The sequence below is a fragment of the Mesoplodon mirus genome, assembly GCF_964341445.2.
Source record: "Mesoplodon mirus genome assembly, chromosome: 18".
Classification (NCBI taxonomy): Eukaryota; Metazoa; Chordata; class Mammalia; order Artiodactyla; family Ziphiidae; genus Mesoplodon; species Mesoplodon mirus.
Window position 1 is genome coordinate 6,100,983 of NC_138994.1, and position 23,859 is coordinate 6,124,841.

A 23,859-nucleotide genomic window follows, 5' to 3' on the forward strand; every position below is an offset into this window, starting at 1 on the left:
GTCTTATTGGGAATTCCCTGGCGGTCCAGTGGTTAGGACCCCGTGCTTTCACTGCCGAGGGCCCAGGTTCAATCCCTGGTTGTAGAACTAAGATCCCTCATGCCACAAGGTGAGGCAAAAAAAAAAAAAAAAAGTCAAAATTATGTCTTATTCAACCTGGAATGTTCAATAAATGCTTAGGACATATACAAACTTGTTAGTTGACAAATGCTACATTTATTATCCGACACAAACCAAGGCCTCAGACAAAGGAATGCCGCATCCCATTACATTATCATAACCTGGATCAGAGAATATGGAGCCAAGCAAATTAAACTCAACACTCAATAATCAAGCCATGGGTAATGAACTTGAGACCCTATGAGAAGGACCACAAACCTGGGCCTTCTGTTCAACCTCAACAGAAGTCAGATCTGAAACTGAATCTGTAGGATCATCACAAAGTAATTAGGTTTTAATTTTTTCAAATGTATTTAAAGCAATCACTCATTTTGTTTTTACTCTGAATAAGATCTTCATCTGTAGCAGCAGCTGCCAAGCTACACCTGAGTTCCAATTGCATCTCGTGATAATAACAGTGGCTAATATTTGTTGAGCGTTGACTATGTCAGGCACTGTGCTAAGTGCGCATGCATCATCTCATTTAACCCAGATAAACAGGTCAGTTCTCAGCAGAAATGGAAAGCACAGCCTGCTAATAACTGGGAGGATTTATGTTCAGCTCTGCTAATGTACACAAGCATCTCAGTTTCCAACCCATTTCTACAGACTTGGAGGAGGCTCTAACTTGTCAGAGATGGCTTCTTAGAGAAAACTTACACTGCAACTTCTCCAACTCAGAGAAATTCACACGTTCTAACCTGTTTGCCTGTAAACTAAGGTTTGAAGGAAGCTTTCCCACTTCTGGGAGACTAGAAGGAGGAGCAAGGCACTGTTATTAACCAAGAAAAGGCTGAAATTAAAGTCTCGCGTTTCACAAGTGTTCATAAACTGCTTTCAGCTTATTATTTTAAAGGAAGCAAACAGCCGTTCCAGAGTCACAAGGAGGGGAGGGCTGGCAAGTTCACCCGCACCTCAGAAGCCTTCCACTTCACCTGGGCAGACTCGGAGAGGGGCCTGGCTAAGCCTCTGAAGACAGGCAGCCCCAAGGAGCGGATCTGTCGGGGGAGGGGAGCTTCGGGGCTGAAGGAGGAGCTCCGTCCCCACCCTCAAACTTCAAAGGGAGCAGCCAGATCTTCCCTGAAAAGGCTGGGCTGCAGATCCTCCAGGAGGTCGCTGGAGCTCTTCCGACAGCCCGGCGGGAGCTGGAGGGAGCGGGCGGGGAGGCCCGGTGGGGTGAGGGGAGGGAAACTGAGCCCAGGATGGGGCAGGCGTGGGGCGAGCCAGAGCCTTCTAAAGAAGCCCTGGGGCTTCCCTGGTGGTGCAGTGGTTGAGAATCTACCTGCCAATGCAGGGGACATGGGTTCGAGCCCTGGTCTGGGAAGATCCCACATGCCGCGGAGCAGCTAGCCCCGTGAGCCACAATTACTGAGCCTGCGCGTCTGGAGCCTGTGCTCCGCAACAAGAGAGGCCACGATAGTGAGAGGCCCGAGCACCGCGATGAGGAGTGGCCCCCACTTGCCGCAACTAGAGAAAGCCCTCGCACAGAAACGAAGACCCAACACAGCCATAAATAAATAAATAAAAATTTTTAAAAAGAAAAAAAAAAATAAAAAGAAGCCCTGAAGATTCTTGGCGGCCGGAGCTGGAAGGCGGCCGAGTTCTCTTTTGAAAAAAGAGAGAGAGAGAAAACAACAACAACAACAAAGAAACCCAAAAAACAGCTCGTCTGAGCATGACTCTTGGCCGTGGTGCTTTCACTAGCGCCTCTGCAACGGCTCCCAGAGAAAGCTCGCCAGACGGGGGCAGACCGACAGCCCAACTGAGCGGAAGAGCGGCCAGAAGCCGGCCCAGGTCGGAGCGGGTGCTTGGAAGTTTGGGGTGGGGGTGAGGGCGGACTGCACCGACGCTGCCATAATTGGTTCAGAGACAATTGGCCATCCATATGGAAAAGATAAGGTAGATCCCTATCTTACAGCAGGCCTCCAAATAAGTTCCAGATGCACTAAAGACCTACAGGAAACAAGCAAAACTACTATGGGGCTTTGGGAAGAAAACACAGGACAGCTTTATAATAGTGGGAGAAGGGACAGTTCCTTTAACAAGGTCTAAAACGTGCAAAATGTAAATGAAGAGATGGATAACTTTGTCTACGTTAAAATGAAAATCGTCTCTAAGGCAAAAGATATCACACCAAAGTGTAAAGACAAGCCACAGACCCCATAATATTTGCAACCCATACAACCAAGAAGAAATTCGTAGAATATCTTAAAATGTCTAAGAGGAACAGCTCAATAGAAAAAAAAAAAATGGGCAAAGGAAATGAACAGGCAATTCCAGAAGGTCAGTTACAAAAGAAAATTGAATCAACTTTACTTGTGATCATAACTGGAAGTTACAACCATGAGATTCCATTGAGCATCTGTGGGATTGACAAAAATTAAGATCTGATAACCTGTGTGGAACTGAGTACAGAGAAATGAGAATTATGTTGCTAGTAAAAGTGTAAATTGTACAACCATCTAGGAAAAAATATGCCAAACCTTGTAAAGTTGAAGCTGCACAAGCTCTTGGTAGAGATGTTTTCCTTCACATTCACAAGTGGACGAGTCCTGTACTCACTCGATGTAAGAGAGAATAGTGGAAACAATCTAACTGGCCCTGTGTGGAAATAGAATAGACTGGTTTTATTCATCCAATGAAATACTTTGAAGCAGTTAAAAGGAATGAAATAAATCTACATGTGTCAACATGGCTAAATCACAAAATCTAATGTAGGGTGAAAAAAACCAGGTTACAAAAGGATATCACACTCTGATACCATTTATGTAAAATTTCAAAACAAAAAATATATAGTAAAAATATAAAATCATGCTTGTATGTTTAAAAATTTTTTTAATTTAGAATAAAATAGAAAAAAAATAAAAAATAAAATAAAATAGAAACCACAATGAGATACCACTTCACAGTCATTAAGATGTCTACTTTTTTCTTTTTTAAGTAACAAGTGTTGGCAAGGATGTGGAGAATTTGGAACTCTTGTGCATTGCTGGTGGGAAATGTAAAATGGTGCACCCACTGTGGAAAATGGTATGGCAATTCCTCAAAAAAAGTAAACACAGAATTATCCTATGATCCAGCAATTCTGCTTCTGGGCATATACCCAGAAGAATTGAAAGTAGGCAGTCAAACAGATATTTGTACACCCATGTTCATAGCAGCATTATTCACAATAGCTAATAGGTGGAAGCAACTCCAGTGTCCATGGATGGATGGATTAAACACAATATGTGGTATATGCATACAACAGAATATTATACAGCCTTAACAAGGAATAAAATTCTGATATATTCTGTAACATGGACTAACCTTGATGACATTATGCTAAATGAAATTAGACAGACACAAAAGGACAAAACGGTATGAGTCCACTTATATGAGTTACTTAGAGTAGTCAAATTCATAGACACAGAAAGTAGAATGGCGATGGGGGCGGGGTTACTGTTCAAGGGGGTACAGTTTCAGCTTGGGAAGGTGACAGTTCTGGAGATGAATGGTGGTGACAGTTGCAGAATGTGTATGTACTTAATCCCACAGAATTGTAGTTAAAAATGGTTAAAATGGGGCTTCCCTGGTGGCGCAGTGGTTGAGAGTCCGCCTGCCGATGCAGGGGACACGGGTTCGTGTCCCGGTCCGGGAAGATCCCACGTGCCGCGGAGCGGCTGGGCCCGTGAGCCATGGCCGCTGAGCCTGCGCGTCCGGAGCCTGTGCTCCGCAACGGGAGAGACCACAGCAGTGAGAGGCCCGCGTACCGCAAAAAAAAAAAAAAAAAAAAAAAAAAGGTTAAAATGGTAAACTTTGTTAGGTACATTTAATTTAAAAATAGAAATTTAAAAGAAGAAAATTGGCTTGAACCCAGCCCCTCTACCTAGCAGAGCGGGCAGAGCCGCTCACCTACCTGTGAAGTGCGGCTGACTCCAGACACCTGGATCGCCCCGCCCCTCCCCTCCCCTCCCCTCCCCTCCCCTCCCCTCCCCTCCCCTCCCCTCCCCTCCCCTCCCCTCCCCTCCCCCACACCCAGTCGCTACCCCGCGGCCTGGCAAGTCTCACTACGCAGACGCGGAGCTGGGGTGGGTGGGCGGGAGGGGGCGTGGCCTCACTCTGCGCCTGTGCGGAATTCCAGCTGCAACTGCTGTGGGGGAGAAGATGCTCAGGTTGGGCTCCGCGGCCGCCGGCCGAGGGGAGACCCGCACTGCACACGCGCAGACTGAGCATCCGCGTCAAAAGCCGAAGAGAGCGCGCGCTCCCCACGTCCTGCGCGTCCGGCTGCCAGGCATTAGTCCCTGCCGTGACTCCCGCTGGGCCCGGACGGGCTGGCGCGCCCTCGTCTGAAAAGCAATGCCCCGGGAGATCATCACCCTGCAACTGGGCCAGTGCGGCAACCAGAGTGAGCGAACGATCGCCGGGCCCAGCCAGTCTCCGGTTCTGCCCCTTCGGGTCCCACCCGAGGGCTTCGCATCCTCCAGCCCCCCCTTTCCCTTCCATGAACCCCCTGCCCTACTGCGCATGATGAACCAAGTCCCGGACCCCAGACCGAGAGCCCTGCCTCCAGCCCCCGGCTGTCACGGCTCCCAGACTCTTGGGCCCACCCTCTGAGAGTGACAGCCTCTGAGCCTCACCCTGGGCTCCTGAGGCCTTACGGCTCTAGCAGATCCAGGCGTCTCTCCTCTCCCCCCAGTTGGGTTCGAGTTCTGGAAACAGCTGTGCGCCGAGCATGGTATCAGCCCCGAGGGCATCGTGGAGGAGTTCGCCACCGAGGGCACTGACCGCAAGGACGTCTTTTTCTACCAGGTGCCCCCAGCGACTTGGCCAGGGCCGGTAGTGGCCCGGGGGCCTGAAGGGAAGGGCAGTGGCTTGGTACTGGGAACCCGCTGGGCAGAGGAGCCGGGGCGGCTGGCTTGAAGAGGGAGGGCAGGCAGGAGCCAGAGTTGGGAGGACTGGAGGACTGGGTGGGCCCGAGCTTATTGGGCCCGATCCTGGACTCCCCTTGACAGGCAGACGATGAGCACTACATCCCCAGGGCGGTGCTGCTGGACCTGGAGCCGCGGGTGATCCATTCCATCCTCAATTCCCCCTATGCCAAGCTCTACAACCCAGAGAACATCTACCTGTCAGAGCACGGAGGAGGAGCTGGCAACAACTGGGCCAGCGGATTCTCCCAGGTATCCAGGTGGCCATCCCAGAGATTCTTGTTGTTCCCTTCCTGGGGCAAGGCAGGCACAAGCAGTCTGGGGATTTGACCACACTGACAATAAATAAGAGACAAGGGGATTACCCTAATAAGAGGGACAGCCAGAGAGAGGTTTATGCAAACTTTGTGCAAACCATTTGCAAAGTAGCACTTCTGGGGGGAGGGCCACAGCCCTCTGTTTGAGGCGGCAGCAGTGTCCGAGAGTAGAATTATTGGTGCTGAAAAGAGATGCTTTCCAGAAACTTCATCCTCATCCTCCCTCCTCACGTCTCTATACAGGGTGAGAAAATCCATGAAGACATCTTTGACATCATAGACCGAGAAGCAGATGGAAGTGACAGCCTAGAGGTGAGGCTGCCCCCCTGGGGGTGGGGGTGAGGAGGAAGCTGAAAAGTGCTGGGGAAAGGTCAGGAGGTAGCCTGATCAGATGTGTGATGGGGGCAATTCAATTCAAAACTCTTCCACTGAGCATCAGGTGTGAGATAGTGAGGTAAATAAGGTACAGTCCTTGTCCTCAAGGAGATCCTAATCTGGATGGCATCAGCTCCTTCCTTCTCAAGGAGCCTCAGTCTGGATGGACATAGAGGAAGCCATGATACATTAGCGTGTTGGCAGTGGGGAATGACACAAGCCTGAAGCCTCTCCGCCAGATCCCTGGAGACTGCCTCTCCATCCCTCCCTTGCAGGGCTTCGTGCTGTGTCATTCCATCGCTGGGGGCACCGGTTCTGGCCTGGGTTCCTACCTCCTAGAGCGACTGAATGACAGGTAAGCCTGTGTCTGGGAGAGGGCATTAGCCCTGTTTCCCTGGGTAATGTCTTTCCCTTTTATCGCTTTTTTCTTTCGGACTGGAAGGCCCTGCCACTACCACCTTTGAGTCATAGGTAGGAACAGAGCCTGGCCACCCAGGGGACATCTTGGAAGCAGTAACTCCCAGGTGGGGGGTTTGCCTGGAGGGAGAAGGGGACCTACGAGGGTTGATGCTTTAGGCTTATCGGCTCTGAAGACTCAGTTCTGCCCTCATCCCTTCTGTATAAGACGTTGGTGGCACTTGGAAAGGAATGGCCCGTTATCCCTAGAGAAGATAGAGATGGGCAGTGATGGGAGTCCTTCCAATTCACTGTGTCACCTTCCCCTTTCCCTCTTCCTTACCCCCAGGTACCCCAAGAAGCTGGTGCAGACATACTCAGTGTTTCCCAACCAGGATGAGATGAGCGATGTGGTGGTCCAGCCCTACAACTCACTGCTCACGCTCAAGAGGCTGACCCAGAACGCAGACTGTGTGGTGAGCATGCGAGGAGGGAGTGGGGGCTTTGGTCGACCTCCCCAGACCAGAGAGACACCTACACCCTGCCCTTCCCAAGCCCTTGCCCAGAGAACAGAGGACCAACAAAGCCATACCTGGTAGACCAAATTATGAAATAAGGACCTGATCCCAAGTTTCTTGTAGTCCCTTTAGGCAGCAAGACTCTCAGCAAAGTGAATAACACGCCCCCACCCCACGTGTCTCCACTTAGCCTGTTTTTCTTTTTTTAATTAATTAATTATTTTATTTTTGGCTGCGTTGAGTCTTCATTGCTGCGCACGGGCTTTCTCTAGTTGCAGTGAGCGGGGCTACTCTCCGTTGTGGCGTGCGGGCTTCTCATTGTGGTGGCTTCTCTTGTTGCAGAGCACAGGCTCTAGGCGCACGAGCTTCAGTAGTTGTGGCACGCGGGCTGAGTAGCTGTGGCTCACGGGCTTAGTTGCTCCACGGCATGTGGGATCTTCCCGGACCAGGGCTCGAACCTGTGTCCCCCTGCATTGGCAGGCGGATTCTTGACCACTGCGCCACCAGGGAAGCCGCTCCTCTTAGCCTGTTTAATGCCTACTCATGCTTACGTTCTCAGCCCAAGGGTCACTTTCTTAGCAAAACCTTCCCTGACCACCCAGACAAGGTCAAATTCCTTTGTGCATATTTCAGGCTATAACTATACTTTTCGGTTGTTTTACATTTAATGTCGGTCTCCCTCCTCTAGACTACAGATGTGGTGAGGGGGAAGACCATGCCTGTTTTACTCTCCATAGTTTCTCTAGGCACCATGCCTGGCACATGTTGGACAATCAAATATTTGTTTAATGCACTGGGTGGTAGAAACGTGTCTCCTGATGCCCCAGAGACAGTACTTGCCCTTTAAATTAGCACACCTACTTCCTAGTTTTGGAGTTCTTCCTAGTGTTGGAGTTTAGAGGGGGACTAAGCAAATAACTTATTTCTCTGCCCCCTTTCTCCTCAAAAAGGTGCCGTGACCCTCTTCTGTCCCCCCAGGTGGTGCTGGACAACACAGCCCTGAACCGGATCGCCACAGACCGCCTGCACATCCAGAACCCGTCCTTCTCTCAGATCAACCAGCTGGTGAGCCCTCACTCCTAGACTCTTTTGGACTGGAACCCCGCCTTGCCGGAGTGCCATCTGGGGAAGGGAGGCCTCCCAGGACAAGGCCCTTGACACGGCACCCGTGTCCCCAGGTGTCCACCATCATGTCGGCCAGCACCACCACCCTGCGCTATCCCGGCTACATGAACAACGACCTCATCGGCCTCATCGCCTCACTCATTCCCACACCACGGCTCCACTTCCTCATGACTGGCTACACACCCCTCACCACGGACCAGTCGGTAAGAGCAGCCCTCAGGCCCAGCAGGCCCTGACTAGCCTTCCTCTTTTCCCTGCTGCCCCCGGAGCTGCCCCGTGCAGCCCCCAGAGGCCCTGCGCTCAGGGACTGGCACAGGCTGGGCGACTTCCTGGCTGACGTGCTCTCCTCTTCCCTCTGCCTGTGGCTCCCTGCAGGGCCCAGGCTGTACGGGGTCTGCTGATGCTCCTGCACAAGGGCCTGAGTTTGCTGAGCTCGGGAGCACTGAGATCCCTGATCCCACAGCAGAGGCTCAGTGTGGACCTGCATCTAAGGCCACTCCTCAGAGAGGCCAAACTACCCCGAGTCTGATGGGGACGTGTGTTGCCTACTGCTCTCTGTCCATGCGTTTCTCGACTGTGCCCTGAGTGCTGGCCTGCCCCGTCCGTGGCCACTCTCCCCTCAGGTGGCCAGCGTGAGGAAGACCACGGTCCTGGATGTCATGAGGAGGCTGCTGCAGCCCAAGAACGTGATGGTGTCCACGGGCCGGGATCGCCAGACCAACCACTGCTACATTGCCATCCTCAACATCATCCAGGGGGAGGTGGACCCCACCCAGGTAGGTGAGGCCCCTTCGTTCTACCCCCAGAGCCCACAGGGGTAGAGGAGAGGCTACCACCACCACTCCTGTGCCCACCCCAGGTCCACAAGAGCCTGCAGAGGATCCGGGAACGGAAGTTGGCCAACTTCATCCCCTGGGGCCCAGCCAGCATCCAGGTGGCCCTGTCCAGGAAGTCGCCCTACCTGCCTTCTGCCCACAGGGTCAGCGGGCTCATGATGGCCAACCACACCAGCATCTCCTCGGTGAGCCTAGCCTCCTGGTCTTCTTTGGCCACTCTCTTCCGCTAGCCACCTTCCTCATTCTCCCCCAGATCCATTCCAACCCCTTGTCTTGCACTGGCTCCTGGAGATTTCTATCTCTTGCAGCTCTTTGAAAGTTCCTGCCAGCAGTATGACAAGCTGCGGAAGCGGGAGGCCTTCCTGGAGCAGTTCCGCAAGGAGGACATCTTCAAGGAGAACTTTGACGAGCTGGACAGGTCCAGGGAGGTCGTGCAGGAGCTTATTGATGAGTACCATGCAGCCACGCGGCCAGACTACATCTCCTGGGGCACCCAGGAGCAGTGACTTCCTCCCCACTGCACCCCCTGGACAGTAAGCACAGCCCCCATCATGCCTGGCCCCTCTGGTCCAAATTCCCCTCACCAACAACCTGTCTAGGTTCTTCCTCAGCCCAGGAGTTGGCCCTGCTTCCTCCCTTCCATGCCTGACCCTTGATATGCTTATTTAGCTCTAATAAAGTAATAAAGCTTCATTGTGAATATAGTCAGGCCTTGGTCTGTGAATATGGGGGACAATAAAAATATCTCCATGGTGCCTCACAGTTCCCAGGCATGTGTTGGTAGGGTGGCCTTTACCTGCTCTAGCTTAGTCCCGGTCTTTGTGTGTCCACTGTTTCCATGAGCATCCCTTACCTAGAACCAAGCTGTTCTACTGGAGCCAGTCTTACTCTCACGACTATAGAGGATTACTGATATCTGCCGTCTCCTCAGTGCCTAAGCTCCTGCCCCAGGGTGGATCAGTATTGCCCATACTGCCCCAGCCTCCTCCACTCAGGGCAGAGGCTGTAGAGGCTACTGAAGGACGGCCTGCAGCATTCTGAGCAGGTCAAGAAAGCCAAGACTGTATTCCCAGGCACAAGGCGATTAGATCCTCAGGAGTCAATCTAATTCAGCCCAATCTGATAAAAGTAGGGCTGAGCCCATCCCGATAAATTCTTTATCTGTGCCAGAGAAGTTCTTGGGTCTGATCCTGCCCCAAGCTTCTTCCGTTCCAGTCCCAAAGCAGTAGGCACATTAAAGATGGACCCAACCAAGACCCAGAAGCTAGACACCAGGGTAGGACTGGGTAGTACCAGTCCTGATGACTCACTGTCCTCGGGCCTCAGGGATGCCAAGAGGCCACCCCTATGCCACTCAGTGGAAGAAGGATGAGTAATTGCCAGCTTCCAAAACTGTCCTCTGCCTGTCCCACCCACCACCCTAGGGCAGCATACAGGCCAGGAGGAGGTTAAATCCAGAAGGTCACAGAGGGTGGAGCCCTGTGGTGTTCAGACTCCCCTCAGTGCTGGTAAAAGCCCAGAGTGTGGGCATCCCCGGAGGTGGAGCTCTGAGCTCTGGGGCTCCAACTTGTCCCACTGACAACACTCCCACAGAAAGGGTTTGTGTAAATAAGCAATTTTTGTGTGTGTGTCTTCTCTTCTACAAATAAATTAAGAAACAAACTAGAAAATTGTCTGCACCCATTGCAGCCCTTGGGTGTGGGGTGTGCCCTGTCCCTGCAGGGCCAAAAGGGTCCATGGTTCCCTGAAATCGCAGAGCAGTCCAAGTCCAGGATGGAGGCAAGAGGGAGGTCGTGACCTCTTGGCAAGCTCAGTCCTGCAGCTGCCCCAAACAGCCAGACTGTCCCTGGGGCTCGTCCAGGCCCGGGTGCTGGCTGGGAGGGGAGGTGTCTGGCAGGTCTTGGCATGGAGGAGGACTACTGCTGGGCCTCTCGGGGGAGGGGTTGGCCAAGTAGGCATTCACCAGCTGCATGATCTCTTCCACCTAAGGGAGGGCAGAGGTCAGAGTACACAAGGGGCCACTGGGTTCTCCTTTTCCTCAACCTCCACCCAGGCTCCTTCCCAAGGCCTTACATGAGCTGCCGCCTACAATCTTTCCTTCCTCATCATCGCCCTCCCTCCCTCACAATGTGCCAACCACACTCGCTTCTTTCTGCTCCTATAATATCCTAAGGTTATTCTCAACTCAGGGCCTTTGCGCTTGCAAGTCCCTCTACCTGGAACGCTGTGCCCCCAGATCTTCCTTCGTCTAGCTCAAGCGTCACTGTCATTGCATATCCTTTCCTGGCCGTCCTACCTAATGCTACGGCCCCCCTCCAATCACTTCCTGTCGCACTACCCTTCCCTTCATAGCATTTGTCACTGTCTTAAATAGTCTTTGAGGGGGCTTCCCTGGCTATCCCGTGGTTGAGACGCCACACTTCCACTGCAGGGGGCATGGGTTCCAGCCCTGGTCAGGGAACTAAGATCCCACGTGCCGCCTGGTGTGGCCAAGAAAATTAGAAAACAAAAAAGAAAAAAAGTCTTTGATTCCTTGTTTAGTGTCTGATCGCTGGCTCTGATGCAAGCTCCTTTAGTCGGTCTTTGATCATTGTTGGATCCGCAGGGTCCAGAGCTGTACCTGGCCCACGCTCCGTGCTTAACAAATGTTTCTTGACATCCTTTCCCTTCCTTCCTCCTTCTACAGCCTCTTCCCACTCACCTGGGGACTCTGCAGGAGGAGCTGGCTCTCTCCCACCCTCAATGCCAGGGTGTGGGGGCCCATTAGTTGGCAGGCGGCCACACGGCCATAGCTGACACTGTGAACGGGCTGTGTCTCACCCGGTCGGGAGAGGGACATGGCCTTGGCTCCCAGGCCCAGGCATAGCTTCTGTGGAGCGCCCCCACCAGGCTCCTGCAGACAGACAGGCAGAGTCAGGGTGGAAGGAGGCGACCCTGCAGCATTATTTTTGGTGTGGGGAGATGGCTGTGAGCAAGAAGTTTCCGGCCCCCCCCCATAATCCACAGCTCCACAGAGGTGAGGGCCCCAGGGCCAGTGACTCCTGGGGCTTGAGATGGGCAGCTGTGCTGGGTGTAGGGAGTGAAGTGACCCACAGTGGGGGCCTGTGGCTCTGGGGCAAAGGTGTGGGGCTCGGGCCGCCAGAGTCCCCCTCTCCCTTCTCCCCCTCACCGTGCTCAGCTCCAGAACGTCATACCGAGCAGCGCCGAACCCTGGACACTGCGCCGCCAGAGCCAGGTAGGCAGCCATGGCCTCAGCTCGGCCCATGCCCCGTAGCCGCTTCCAGCCTCCCAGCACAGCAGCCGCCGTGCCGGCGCCACCTCCTCCCTCGCGGGCCACGCTTCCCGCCGTGCGTCCGGCCCCGCCGCGCCGGGCCCGCTCCGCCCGCCTCTTGGCCAGGGCCGGACTCCAGATTGCCCCGGCCAGCAGGGCGGCGGAGCGGGGAGGCCTGGGCACCGGGCGGAGAGGGTCTTCACGCGGCGGGGCCGGGGTGGGCAGCAAGCGGTCCAGGCGCGGCAGGGGCGGCCGCGGGGAGAAGTCTCGGTGCAGGCTCCGCAGGCGCAGCGCCGCCTGGGCGCGCAGCGTGTCGTCGGGCGGGGACGGCCGGCCGCGCAGCAGCAGAGCTTGAGCCTACGGGGAGGCAGGGGTCATCAGCGCGGGAGCGGCAGGGTACCGTCGCGAAGACACCTCGGGGTGTGGAACCTGAGGTCTGGGTTCGAGCACCGCCTCCCCCGGGGTTGCCATAACGACGAAATGCGATGGCCCAGAAAGGGAGGGGTTCAGGCTCGCGGGTCTTCGCTGGGCGTGAATGCCGGAGATCTTCACCTGCTCAAAGAGGAAGGGCAGTTCGTGACCGTCTGGGGACAGCCCCTCAGGGTGCAGAGGTCCGTGGAGACGCAGACACAGTCTCCATCCGGAGTCCGGCGGGTCCTCCAGCCCGGCTTCCTCCGCCGCCAAGCTGCAGAATAAAGAAGGCCACGATGCGTCCGGGAAGCAGGGGCCCCCAAGGCGCGGGCCCAGGGGAAAGAGGCGGGGCCAGATGTTTGGGGCGGGGCCCGGGCGGAACGGACAGAGGAGGCGAGCCTTGGAGCCTGACTGCAAACCGCCGGCGGACAAGAACCCATCTGTGAACCAGTGAAATTTACTGTGCTGTGCAAGTGGCAGGCGCTCGGTAAACGTTTGCTTAGGGATTGACCGAAGCCGAGAGGCGCATGGGCTAACGGAGAGCAGGGCTGGGGCTGGACATTTACTTCTCAAACCTGGTGAGCACGTCGGCCACGAGAGTCCCCCCGGCCAGGGCTCGCTCCTGGGCCCCTCGCTGCTCGTACAGCGCGAATGCATTGCGGCTCCGGGTCAAGCCCAGCCGCCCCACCAGCTCTCGAGCAACCTGGAGGGGTGAGAACATAAGAGGAAAGTCAGACCCAGACCGCGCAGGGGTCTTGCCAGTACTTCTGGAGGGGTCCAACTGGAGGGGTCTTTCAGGTCTCTTAGTTCCGCCACACACAGCCGTTACCCAACTGATGACTCTCAGACTCGGGCAAACCCTAGGGCCCAGGCACCAGGAGAGCCAGGCATGGGAAGCTGGGAGGAAGTTTGAGGTTTCAGGGGTTTTCTCTGTGGTCTTACCTCTCCCGCCGTGGTGTGGGAGTCTATGGCCACAGGGCAGGCACCAGCCCCCGGACAGTGCACGGTGCACAACAACTCCTGCCGTCGGCTCAGCGCGGAAATCTCTGCCAGCGAGGGCACCAGCTCCCGGCCGCGCGTCCGGCCCAGCGCTTTTCGTATGAAGCGCGCATATTCCGCCAGTTCCGAGTCCGGGAGCGCCTGCTCAGTCCTGGGTTAGGGAGAACTGGAGAGTCAGTGCTCCAAGGGCTTTCCTTCACCTCCCCGCTATTGCCTTCTTACTTTATAGTTTATTTCGCCTCGCCGGCTCCCTCCCCTCCAACTCTAAGTTCCTTGAAGGCAGCGCGGCCAGCTCTTCTGAATCTACCCCGATGCTCTGTATGGAGCAGAATTACTTTCTAAGGCCCCTGGCAGCTTTCTCCTTACTGCCTCCTCCCACTTCCCAAAGTTTCCATGATCCTCCTTCGGGTTGAAATCCAAACTCCAGCCGCATTCTTCTTTCCAACCTAAAAGCCCTGGCGCTGGACTGCATCAGCTCCGAGAAAAACAGCCTTTTAATAATTCCGCTGCCCAAAGTGGGAGCCTTTTTGTAATTCCTCCGCCCGCAAGTGGTGTATGATCTTGTAATTCCCACAAAGGCACTATGCATGTTAGCAGAGCCCTGACCTTGGGGCAAGTCCCTTCCCTTGTCTGGGTCCAAGTTCTCCATCTGCCAAACTCTTTGGCAAGACCTGCCATTCTTTTCCAGCCCCTTAGCTCCCTTGCCTTGGCCTTACCCCCACGCCTCCCCTCTCACCTCTCCAGATGCCCCAGGAGGTGCCCCCGTACAGGTCCGCCAGGCCGGAAGGTACAGCTCATGCAAGTGAGGAGCTGCCAGTACCGCAGGGCCGCGGGGTCTCGGGTAGCTGGAGGCCCGGGGGGGCCTGCGGGGCCCGAGGTCTGCTTAGCCAGCTGCAGGAAGAGCTCGTCTCGGAGCGCGGGCAGGTCCCGGCAGGTCTGGAGCACACCCTGCATCAGGGGCCCGGGGCGCCGCGCCCCCTCCAGGGCCTGCAGCGCCAGGAACAGCCGCACCGCCTCCTCGCGCAAGGGAGCGTAGCCCGGACCTGCGGGGACGGCGGGGGCGGAGGGACGGTTTGGAGAGGGGACACAGAGCTGGGCCCTGGGAGGAAGGCGTGAACCAGGGGAAGGTCAGAGGGAGTGTAAGGGGACAGGGGTGGCAAGGAGGGGAGAGTGCGAAGGACAGGAAGAGTGAAGGGAAAGCAGTCGTCCCCACAGAGCCAAATTCAACCCCTGCCTCCCAGGAATCTCCCCCTCCAGATCCCCTAAGGTTGCACTTTGAGTTAGTAACTTGGAGGGATGGACCATAAGGACACAGGGTCAACCTTCAGATTCTGTAATTGGGTACTGACAGCTACCACCACGGGCCAGAAAACTGGTTGGACCGCGAGTCAGAAAACCAGGGTTCTTCTCCCAGCTCCCCTTAATCCTCTAGCTTGAGGACCTGGGCCTGTCACTATTCCCTTTTGGGGAGAGGTATAACTAGATGAGGTCAGCACATTCTCCCAAGGTGGTGGCTTTTCCACCACTTGTAAAGGCGGTATGCCATGGTGTTGAGAGTACAATGAAAGAACAAAATAGAGGGTATAAAAAACTCATGAAGGAACATCAGTAGTCAGAATGAGATCCAGAGAAGGTGGTCAAAGGGAGCCTTTACTTTCTGTGCTGGCTTTCCTCCCCCTCTACCTTGGGTATCAGTCTGCTCAGCTTCTGGTTTCATCTTCATCCTTTGAAAAATGAGGGGCTGGTAGGCCCCCTGAGGACTCCTAGATCCCTGTCAGGTGAGGCATTCAGATTCCCCATCCAAGGGACTTGGGCCATGGCACCACTCACCTGGGGCACTGACTCCGTAGGGCAGGGGCAGGAGTGGGGCATACAGGGCCCCACTAGTGTGCCTCAGAATTGGGTTCCGTCTGTAAATAAGGGCCACAGCTTCCGGGTCCCCACAACTCTCCTAGAGGCCGTGGAAATGATCAAAGTGATGGAGAAGGGGGCTCACCATGAACCCAGAAAGTTCATGGGTCCACCACCCTCCTCTTTCTCCATGGAGTTCCCTCCCTCGCACCTGAATGTCCCTGAGCAGCAGCTGGGTGGGGGTCTCCAGCGGCGCCTTGGAGGCTATCACTTCGCGCAGCGCCACCCCCCAGCACTCTGCCTCAGCCTGGCGGGGCGAGCAGAGCCGGACGCTATGCTTCCGGCCAGACACGGTCACTGACCACAGACCTTGGGGAAAGAGAGGCCGCGGAGGTCAATCAGGGCTGGCTGGGGCAGCTACCTAGGGAGGTAGGAGAATCCCCATGAGGTCTCACCGGTCTCCTTGGGCCTGCGCTCAGGGCCGGTCACCGAGCACAGGCTGGTGAGCACGAGGCTCCCGAGGCGCCGCGCCCCCTTCCCGCTGCTGCTGAACTGGTCCAAGGAGTCCCGGGTGAGCACGAACCAGGCTCGGCGCGGGGGCAACCAGGGCCGCGCCCCTCCTCCGCGGGGCTCTCGGTACAGCCAACCTGCGGGGAGAAGGAGGGAAAGGGGATCGCAGGAGAGGACATTATCCCGTGGAGGATTGGGATTGGGGCCTCTAGAGCGCATGAGGTGGATCCCCACCTTTCACGACGACGTCTGGGTCGTCTTCTGACGGCCCCTTCTCCGGGATGAGGCTCCGTGTCTCCTCCCAGCTTTGCAGCCTGGGCAAGAAGGGAGCGAGGGTTGGGCAAGCCTGCAGGTCCTGCACCCCGCCTCCAGGAGGCTCCTCTCTAAGGGCTCCCCAGACCGCGAGGGGTGCCTACTCCCCGGGCTGGGCACCCCTCCCCCAGGCTGTGGGAACCGCTGGGCCGTTCTGACCTCGCACCAGAAATAGCCCGGACCCCCCCCTTCCTCCCCGCGCCCCCAGCCGGACCGCCCCCCGGGACCCCGGCCAAACCACAGCGTCCGGCGTAAGGCCTTTCCCTTATTGCACAACCGCGGGAGGGAAGCCGGTGAAGATGGGGGTCCCAGACCATGGGACGCAGGGGCTGAGTTCACCTGTCTGAGACTGGCCCGCTCCTCACAGGCTGAGTCAGCGTCACATCCAGGGGGCCCTGGGGAAACAGGCAGGGCGGCCCTCAGGCTAAGAACCCTCCTCGCAGGATGCCAGTGGCTTCTGGCCCAGGACAGCGCTGCTCAGGGGATTGGGGAATCAAGGAGTGGGATGGTGACTGTGACGGAGCGAGCTGAAGCCACTGGGCTCGCCCCTTCCACCAGTCTCTACAGAACAGCCCAAGCTAAGACGCCAAGACTCTCGCCTGGTCTCTGTGATTCTTTAAAGAGGCAATCAGGTGTTGGGGTAGAGTAGAAAAAGCACTGGGCAGAGAGTCAGGAGACCTGGGTTCTAATACCGGCTCAACCGCTAACTCGGATCTACAAACTTGCTGAGGAACCCTGGCAAGCCCCTTCGAGTCTTTGGGCCTTAGGTTCCCAATCTGTGAAGAGGGAGAGGTGGATAAAGTCCTTTCTTGCTCTGGCAGTCGAAGTCACCCCCTCCTCCTCATTTCCCTTCACTGGCTGGCGGGCGTTCAGGCTGGCAGGCAGGCGGTAGGCACGGAGGTGAATGAAGGGAAGAGGGACCCTTTCGGTATAGGGCTTTGTCCAAGAGCTTCTTATACCCTCCCACAGGGACCCCTGAAACTCAGTAGGAAGTAAAGACCCTGTCCTTTTGCTGGGGCTCAGGCCAGGCTGAAGAATACTCTCCATGGGAGGTACAGTCCAGGACTTTGCCCTCCCCCTACCACCCCCTGTGCCCTGGAACTTCTACTGTAGACTGGGGTCTAAGAAAGGCCTAAAACCCTACTAGGAGCCAGGTCAGGAGGGAACTGTGCCATGGTCCCATTGCATCCAGGCAGCTAAAGTCAGGAGGAGGAGGTGGGGGAAGGGGGCCAGGGACACCTGTCCCCAAGCTCCGAGGAGGGGGGCGGTGGTGGAGGTGGAGCATGAGGGAGGCAATGGCAGTGGTTCACAAAGCTGACCCTGCTCAGGCTGGAACCTTGGGGACGCCTGGGTCCTGCGCCTTCGGGGGCGCAGATCCTCTTATCTTCTGGAGGGTCTGAGAGGGGCACTCAGACACACCAGCATAAGGGCAGGTGCTGACCCCTCTCTTAGACCAACTCCCCTAATCGCAGTCCCCTGATTCCCTCCCTCCCCGCCCCCCCTCTATATTTATCCGCCCTCCGCCTCCGCCAGGTGCTGGCGCCGGCCCCAGCGGCGCAGCCCGCCCCACCCGGGCACTGAGCCACCGGGCCTGCTGGGGACCCCTGAGCGGGGGAAGGGAGCCTGACCCCGGCCACAGCACACGCGAGTCTGATTGCCCGAAGTTTGCTTGCTGGAGTGCAGGGGCATCAGAGAGGGGACGTCAGGGGATTATGGTCTCCCACACCAATAGAGCCTCAGTTTCGCCACGGGGAGATTCGACAAAACCCGGGAGCCGAGTGTCCCTCACCATTCCCTCAGGGATTCCCCAGGAGCCTCACCAGGGAGGCCCTGAGTGTCACGGTAATGATGAGGGGTCCTCGGAGAGTTGTGGCCCCCAGCTCCCTCTCCATGGGGTCCCCGCCACGGACCCCAGTCTGAGGATGCCTGCTTCCCCTTGCCCAGGTCCCCGCGGCGGGAACTCCCGCATCTGGCCCCAGCGCTCAGCGCTTATGAATTGGAAGCGGAGCGGACCCAGGTGTCCGAGCCGCCCAGCCGGCCTCGCCACATTCCTCGGCGCTGGCGGAGGCGGAAGGAGACGGGATGGGACGCGGGCCCAGCGGGGAAGGGAGAGGCTGGGCCAGGTCGGGCCAGGCGTGACGCCTCCCCTGCCCCAGGGCCCCCAGCAGGTGGACAGCGCCCAGCGTGCTGCGCGAGGCCCACAGGCACATCCCGAGGCGGGCTGCTGCTTGAGCTCTCGGGGGCTTCTGGCCCCCAGGCAAAAAGGTCTCCCGAGTCCCCAGTCCGCAAGAGCACGGCGTTTGGCTGGAGTCTGAAGCAGGATCAGGCGTGACGGCCGGTTGTAGTGAGAGGGATTGAGACAAGGCTTCAAACCCCCCGGGACTTACCCTCCCGCCGCCCGCTGGACTCGGGGTCCGTAGCTCAAAGGTCTCCTCGTCCTCGTCTTCGTCCCCGTCCCCGCTAAGCTCGCCGTCCCCGTAGTCCCGGTGCAGAAGAGTAAAGCCTCGACGGCAGCAGAGGAGCCACCACAATCCCCCGGGGAGAGGCATCCGGGCGAGCAGCCGGGGGATTGGGGTGCGGGCAGCCGGGGCCGAGCTGCAGGGGGTCGGAGAAACTGGCGGGGCTCCGACCCGAGCAGGGGGAAAGGTGAGGAGGGAGGAGGGAAAGGGAGAGGGGGACTGGGAGGAGGCGGTGTCTAGCTCTGGGGTGCAAGGGGTCGCTAGCTAGAGCCTGCGGGGGGCTCAGAGTCTGGGCCCCCGGAGGGGGAGGGGGGAAGCGGGGGTGGGGGAGGAGGGAGCAATGTCCGGAGCTGGGAAGTAGTGTCCGTTGTAGTGTCCAGCCCTGTGGGGGGCAGTGTCCGGTGCAGTGTCCGAGGTGGGCAGTTGTCCAAGCTCCAGGGAGGGTCGTGTCCGGTAGGGCGTCCGGTGGCCGGGGCCCGGGCCGAGCGCGCTGCGCTCCCTGCAGCCCCGGGACTGGCGCGCTAGGGGCGCGAGCACAGTGCCGGGACCCCGCCTCCCCAACCCCCTCCCCTTCGGCCCCCCCCTTCTTTCTCTCCTCCCTTCTTTACAGGGCTGTGTCCAGTTTTCGTCACAGCCTCCTCTGCCCAATCCCTGTGCCTGGCGCCGGGCGCGGCCACCAATCAAGCTACTGAAACCGCGGCGGGTTGCATCATGTGTCCCTGGCTTGGTGACAGCGGGGAGGGGCAGGGGAATAAGGAGGGAGGGGGCAATGCGATGTTAGCCACGCCCCCGCTTCGGAGGTCGGACACGGACTGCTAGGGACGTCACGGAAGCCCGCCTTCAGGCTCTTGTTTTAACTCTTGGCTCACCAACCAACAAATTAAAAGCACTCGAGCAGGAGCTTAGGAGAACAAAGTGCCCATAGGGCATAGAGGAAGGCTCCGACTGCTGCCCTCTGCACCCCTGTCTCGTCTCAGGGTTCCAGAGAAAGGAAAGAGCCTTAGCTACCTGCGCCAAGCACAGCCCTAGAGGTAGCCCTCCGCCCCTGGATGAAGGAGTCCAGTTCCGCGATCTGAGTCACCTCCTCTTGAGGTGGAGAAGCTGAGGCAGAGACTCTGGGATAGTGCAGACCAAGGCCGGAAATAAAAGCTAATGTAGAGCGCACAGCTCACTGAACTCCAGTTGGGAGAGTGACTTCGGATTCTAGGGAATTCCGTGGTCTTCGAATGGAGTGGAGGCTTCTCAGGGTGACTATCCTGCGGTTCTGTATAGGAAGGGGTTAACCAAGGCTCTAAGCGGACGGGGCGGGGCCAGAGGAGGGGCGGGGCCAGGGCGACCGCGGGCGCGCGCGTGCGTTGCTGACTCAGCGGCGATTCCTGAGATCACCGGTGGAGGGTTCCAGGTTGGCCCCCAGTGACCGGCGTGTGGGACCCTTTGAAGATCGGCGCTCTGTCCGGGACTTCCCTGGATCCTGGCCCCTGGAGGCCGTGGTTCTTGGTCTCAGCCGCCGGAGACTCCGAGAAGGAAGGCTAGCCCGAGCTGGGCGCGGCGGGACAGGGCGGGGACGACAGGCCAGCGCCTCCCTGGAGACATCCCTGCCACGCTCCGCCCCTCTTGCCCTGGGTCCCCAGACTCCAGGCTGGAGTGGTCGGGGCAGCTTGGCTGACCGGATATTAAACTGCGAGAGTTGTCGCACGTGGACACCATCCTGCCTGTCGTGACTGTAAAACAAAGACCAGGAATCAATGTCTTTAGAGGCCATCCCAGCCTTGCCCTCGCCCCAGAAGAGAGTGGCCTGCGCTGAGACTTCCTAGGGATGGAAACACCACACCATATACTCTCTTCCCTATCTGGATCCCAGGCCCTTGCCTGCAGGGAAGTTCTTTCAGTTGTCTAACCTCTCTCTTTCGGGCAGGCTCAGTACATTCCCTCTGACCCCGTCCCCAAGGAAGACGGAGAATGGCTGTCACCCCACCCCCACCCCGCCCGTGATAACCACTCTTTGGAAATTTGCAAATTGGAATTCTCTCCTTGGATTTTCTCCAAGGCGAAAAACTGCGACGCAACTTTTCAAGTAACTTTTTTCTATCCACCAGCGAACCTTAGAAGGGACTGTAGAGTGGTAACCGAATCCTACCCAAAACGGGAATCTCCTGGCCCCGTTCCTACCCCCACACCAGGCATAGGCACACACACAGTCCCCGACAGCCTCAGCCGGAACATTCCAGAGGCCGGGAACTCGGTACTTGCTAAGGCAGCCATTACTGGATAGCACTCTGGTTGTTAGAAAGCTCTTTCTTACACTATTTCAGGAGGAACGCTCGCCCCTCGTCGCCTGGCAGCTTCCCCACCTCACCTCTGTTGGCAGAGACCGAGTGAAGGTGGAGGGGGTGTCAGTGCCTAAAGCTTTAGCAGGCTCAGCAGCCCCTCACCCCTACCCAGGCTCTCAGCGCCTTCCACTCAGAGCCAAGCGCGGCGGAGTGCGAAGGGGCGGGGCCGTGGGGGACCCACCAGCTGGGCCCTGCTGCAAGTCACTTCCAAGCCGGTGACTCAAAAATAGTAACAGTTGTCGTGTTGCCCCTCATTTCCATGTTGTCAGTTTAATGTGCCGAAGTACAGAAGCAATTCCTGATGTCCCTACCTCTTCCTCAGTGTCCCCCACCTACTCTCCCTTCCCACTACCCTCCCTGGAATCATTTCCTCAGCCCGCCCCCCTCCTCTTGATTCGCAGCCCTAGTAGTCCCAGAAGGAGATACTGTTGGTCTCCGTGGGAGCCGAGCAGGAAGAAAGGCGGGGCCGGCGGGGGCAGCGGCCGCGGCGGTGAGGCCCTGGACTGCAGCCTCGACCCCGTAGCAGCCTCCGCAGGTCCTGGCGGAAGCGCAGGCCCAGAAAAGCGTAGAGCACGGGGTTGAGGCCGCAGCGGGCGAGGGCCAAGCCCCCGGTCACCAGCAGTGCCAGATCCTTGCGCTTGCTGGCGGGGCAGCTCCGCTCGCGGGCCGCCAGGAGGTCGGCAGTATCCAATAGCAGGGCGAGACTGTAGGGCAGCTGCAGCACCACGAAGGCAGCCACCAGGGCCACCACGACGCGCAGCGCGCGCCGGCGCTCGGGCCCCCTGGTGGCCAGCAGCGTGCGGCCCAGGAGCGCGTAGCAGGCCGCCATGACGCCCAGCGGCAGCGCGAAGCCCAGGACCACCTGCGCCACGGCGCTCACCCCCTTCACCGTCTGCGTGAGGCCCTCGGGGAAGATGAGACGGCAGCGCCGCTGGCCTTCTCGCTGCCCGTCCTGGCTGAAAAGGAGAGCAGGCAGCGCCAGGAGCAGCGACAACAACCACACGATGACTGAGACCAAGTGTGCACGGCCCGGCACCGGGGGCCTCGGTCCAGCTGGGAGGGCCCGCGCGATGGCCACGTAGCGGTCGGCACTGATACAGGCCAGGAAGAGGAAGCCGGCGTGGAAGGAGGCCGAATAGAGGCCCGAGATGGCGCGGCAGGTGACACTTCCCAGACTCCAGCCCTGCAGAGCCCCGGCTGCGGCAAAGGGCAGGGTCAGGGCCAGCAGAAGGTCGGCCAGGGCCAGCTGGAGCAGGTGGGCGGAGGTGGGCGAGCGGGCAGCGCGTCGCGCCGCCAGGTGCGTGGCCAGAACCAGGCCATTGCCGGCCAGACCCAGCGCAGCCACCGTCAGGGAGACACTGGGTTGGAAGGCCCGACTGAAGGCCTGGACATCGGCCTTGTAGCAGAGTTCTGGCAGCGGCTCAGCCGAGTATGCCTCCTCATCGTCCCCGGAGTAGGGGCCCCAGGAGACCTGGGGAGGCCAAAATGAGAAGTGAGACCTTATGAGGCATGCCTCCACCACACACCTCCCCCTCCCACACATGCATTCCAAGCTGGGGGCTCCTGTGTGACCAGGTACAATGGTACAGTACCCGGGGAGAAGACATAAACTTTTCTCCACACTCTTCTTAGCACACCCTCAGACAGGCCTTGGCTTCCCTTGCAACCCTCCTGCCTCTACATCCAGCTTCCTCGGTGACCTTGAGTGAATCACTTGCTCTTTCTGGCTCTCCAGTTGCCTAATACATAACGTCGAGATTAGAGATCCTGACTAGCCCACCCGGCAGGGCTGTTTGAAATAAGGAAGATAATGAATGTGAAGCATCTGTGCTCTCCATAGGCCAGGTGTCTGTACTGTTAATAAATCTTAGCGCTTCAGTTCCTCTGCAGCGCCCTCTCCTGGAAGAACACCCACATGCAGATTTTGCCTGAGACCTGGTCCCTGGACTCCTTGCTTGGTCTGGAGAGGTTTTCTATGTCTCCTTTCCCTTCCCCCCTTCTCACCCCCACCTCTTAGCCTCCAGTACAGGTGCACTGAACTACTCATGACAAGGGGGTCGTAAGGGTTGGAGCTCAGGTTTTCTGGGCTCAGTTGGGACCTTAGATCTCTAGGTTCAGCTCATCCTCCCTCTCAACCCCAGTCCCGTCCCCCAACCCCAGCGTCTCATTACCAGCCCGATCTATCTGGAGGGCCCCTGGTCCCAGAGGTCTCCAGGCATCCTAGGTAGGTCATAGCATGGCAGAGGCCTGGTGCTAGGTAGGGAATCCCATCCCTTCACCTTACCCTCCCTCTCTGTAACCGTTACCCCCCTGCCCCCACTCCCACCTGCTTTGCGGGCTCAGTCCCCATCTCTGGCTACTCGGGTTTCTGAGGTAAAGCCACTGGGGACAGAAGTTAAACTAGTGGGACAGGAAGGAAGGGGCGGGGAGAAGGGCCAAGAGGGCGGTGGGGATTAGGGTCTGTGGGCCCTCTTTACCCAACTTTCCTATTCTACGTCCTAAAAAATAATTTCTCTTTACCGTGCCAGTAGAAAAAGAATGGGTTTTGTAATATCATCGTTTGCTAGCCACCTGTGTGATCTTAAGTAGGTTTTCTGACCTCTCTGAGCCTCAGGTTTTTTCATCTGCAAAGTGGAGTGAGGTAAAAATGCAGAATTCACAGGGTGCTGAGGGTGCCTAGCACCGGTGCCTGGAGCATAATTTGCTGTCAGAAAATGTTAGATTCTTTTACTTACTCTTCTCCCCATCTCCAAGCACCCTCCTCTTCCATCTCCCTTTTCTTGGATTTTTCAGGACCCCCTAACCGGCCCTAGCCTCCCTTCCCCCATCCCTGCGGCCACAGTCCCTGTCGGCCTCGGGTTATTCAGGGTATTTCCCGGCGACGGGAGGCTCTCTACCCCCGCCCATTCGCAGTAGGGCTGAGGCGCGCGCTTGCGCGGGGTCCGGGAAAGCGGCGCGTGCCAGGAGAGAGAGGCTGGGGGAGGGGGGAGGTGAGAAGAGAGAGGGTGGAAGGAGAGGCGAGAACAGCGGAGAACCAGGAACAGCACAGAGGGAGACAAGGGAGAAGGGTTGGGGGAGAG

The 23,859-nt window shown here is 57.6% G+C and overlaps 4 protein-coding genes across 6 annotated transcripts in view; 1 reads left to right on the plus strand and 3 right to left on the minus strand.

Moving 5' to 3' along the window:
- The window catches only part of RETREG3 (reticulophagy regulator family member 3), a 58,008-nt gene extending 55,300 nt beyond the window's left edge, over positions 1 to 2,708 (minus strand). Inside the window, exon 1 of the mRNA XM_082605053.1 lies at positions 2,643 to 2,708. The gene's annotated coding sequence lies outside the window, so the exon portion shown is untranslated. The remainder of the gene's footprint in view (positions 1 to 2,642) is intronic.
- Positions 2,709 to 4,277: 1,569 nt separating this feature from the next.
- Positions 4,278 to 9,340, plus strand: LOC309793319 (tubulin gamma-2 chain). The gene is made up of 11 exons (XM_082603797.1): positions 4,278 to 4,546; positions 4,838 to 4,950; positions 5,154 to 5,321; positions 5,630 to 5,698; positions 6,037 to 6,116; positions 6,507 to 6,633; positions 7,654 to 7,740; positions 7,854 to 8,003; positions 8,424 to 8,576; positions 8,660 to 8,821; positions 8,945 to 9,340. Exons 1-11 carry the CDS (start codon positions 4,498 to 4,500, stop codon positions 9,140 to 9,142), a joined length of 1,356 nt encoding a protein of 451 aa, XP_082459923.1. The 5' UTR covers positions 4,278 to 4,497; the 3' UTR covers positions 9,143 to 9,340.
- An 895-nt stretch (positions 9,341 to 10,235) lies between these two features.
- On the minus strand, positions 10,236 to 18,981 carry PLEKHH3 (pleckstrin homology, MyTH4 and FERM domain containing H3). 3 transcript variants are annotated; one of them, XM_082605464.1, is made up of 13 exons: positions 18,378 to 18,981; positions 16,330 to 16,385; positions 15,913 to 15,992; positions 15,624 to 15,815; positions 15,380 to 15,537; positions 15,148 to 15,268; positions 14,054 to 14,360; positions 13,261 to 13,468; positions 12,894 to 13,021; positions 12,460 to 12,592; positions 11,806 to 12,264; positions 11,338 to 11,529; positions 10,236 to 10,620 (listed from the first exon to the last, which is right to left on the minus strand). In XM_082605464.1, exons 1-13 carry the CDS (start codon positions 18,537 to 18,539, stop codon positions 10,447 to 10,449), a joined length of 2,370 nt encoding a protein of 789 aa, XP_082461590.1. In that variant the 5' UTR covers positions 18,540 to 18,981; the 3' UTR covers positions 10,236 to 10,446. The 3 variants fall into 3 exon arrangements, 2 of the variants coding, with proteins under 2 accessions (XP_082461590.1, XP_082461589.1); XM_082605463.1 differs by having other exon boundaries at positions 12,885 to 13,021; XR_014292007.1 differs by having other exon boundaries at positions 10,485 to 10,620; positions 11,831 to 12,264; positions 12,885 to 13,021.
- Positions 18,982 to 19,472: 491 nt separating this feature from the next.
- CCR10 (C-C motif chemokine receptor 10) lies at positions 19,473 to 23,749 on the minus strand. Its single transcript, XM_082605222.1, has 2 exons — positions 20,806 to 23,749; positions 19,473 to 20,170 (listed from the first exon to the last, which is right to left on the minus strand). The coding sequence occupies exon 1, from the start codon at positions 22,320 to 22,322 to the stop codon at positions 21,183 to 21,185; it is 1,140 nt and encodes a 379-aa protein (XP_082461348.1). The 5' UTR covers positions 22,323 to 23,749; the 3' UTR covers positions 19,473 to 20,170; positions 20,806 to 21,182.
- Between the last annotated feature and the right edge of the window lie 110 nt (positions 23,750 to 23,859).

What these genes read in the sequence shown, in the direction of transcription:
- CCR10 (XM_082605222.1), bottom strand. Translation starts at nt 22,322, where the DNA reads ATGTGTGGGAGGGGGAGGTGTGTGGTGGAGGCATGCCTCATAAGGTCT.
- LOC309793319 (XM_082603797.1), top strand. Translation starts at nt 4,498, where the DNA reads ATGCCCCGGGAGATCATCACCCTGCAACTGGGCCAGTGCGGCAACCAG. An exon ending in GGGCCAGTGCGGCAACCAGA is followed by an intron (nt 4,547 to 4,837) that starts GTGAGCGAACGA and finishes CTCTCCCCCCAG; the next exon opens with TTGGGTTCGAGTTCTGGAAA. An exon ending in CCCTCACCACGGACCAGTCG is followed by an intron (nt 8,004 to 8,423) that starts GTAAGAGCAGCC and finishes CTCTCCCCTCAG; the next exon opens with GTGGCCAGCGTGAGGAAGAC.
- PLEKHH3 (XM_082605463.1), bottom strand. Translation starts at nt 18,539, where the DNA reads ATGCCTCTCCCCGGGGGATTGTGGTGGCTCCTCTGCTGCCGTCGAGGC. An exon ending in CCCACACCACGGCGGGAGAG is followed by an intron (nt 13,022 to 13,260) that starts GTAAGACCACAG and finishes TCACCCCTCCAG; the next exon opens with GTTGCTCGAGAGCTGGTGGG. An exon ending in TGCCCTTCCTCTTTGAGCAG is followed by an intron (nt 12,265 to 12,459) that starts GTGAAGATCTCC and finishes GCCTCCCCGTAG; the next exon opens with GCTCAAGCTCTGCTGCTGCG.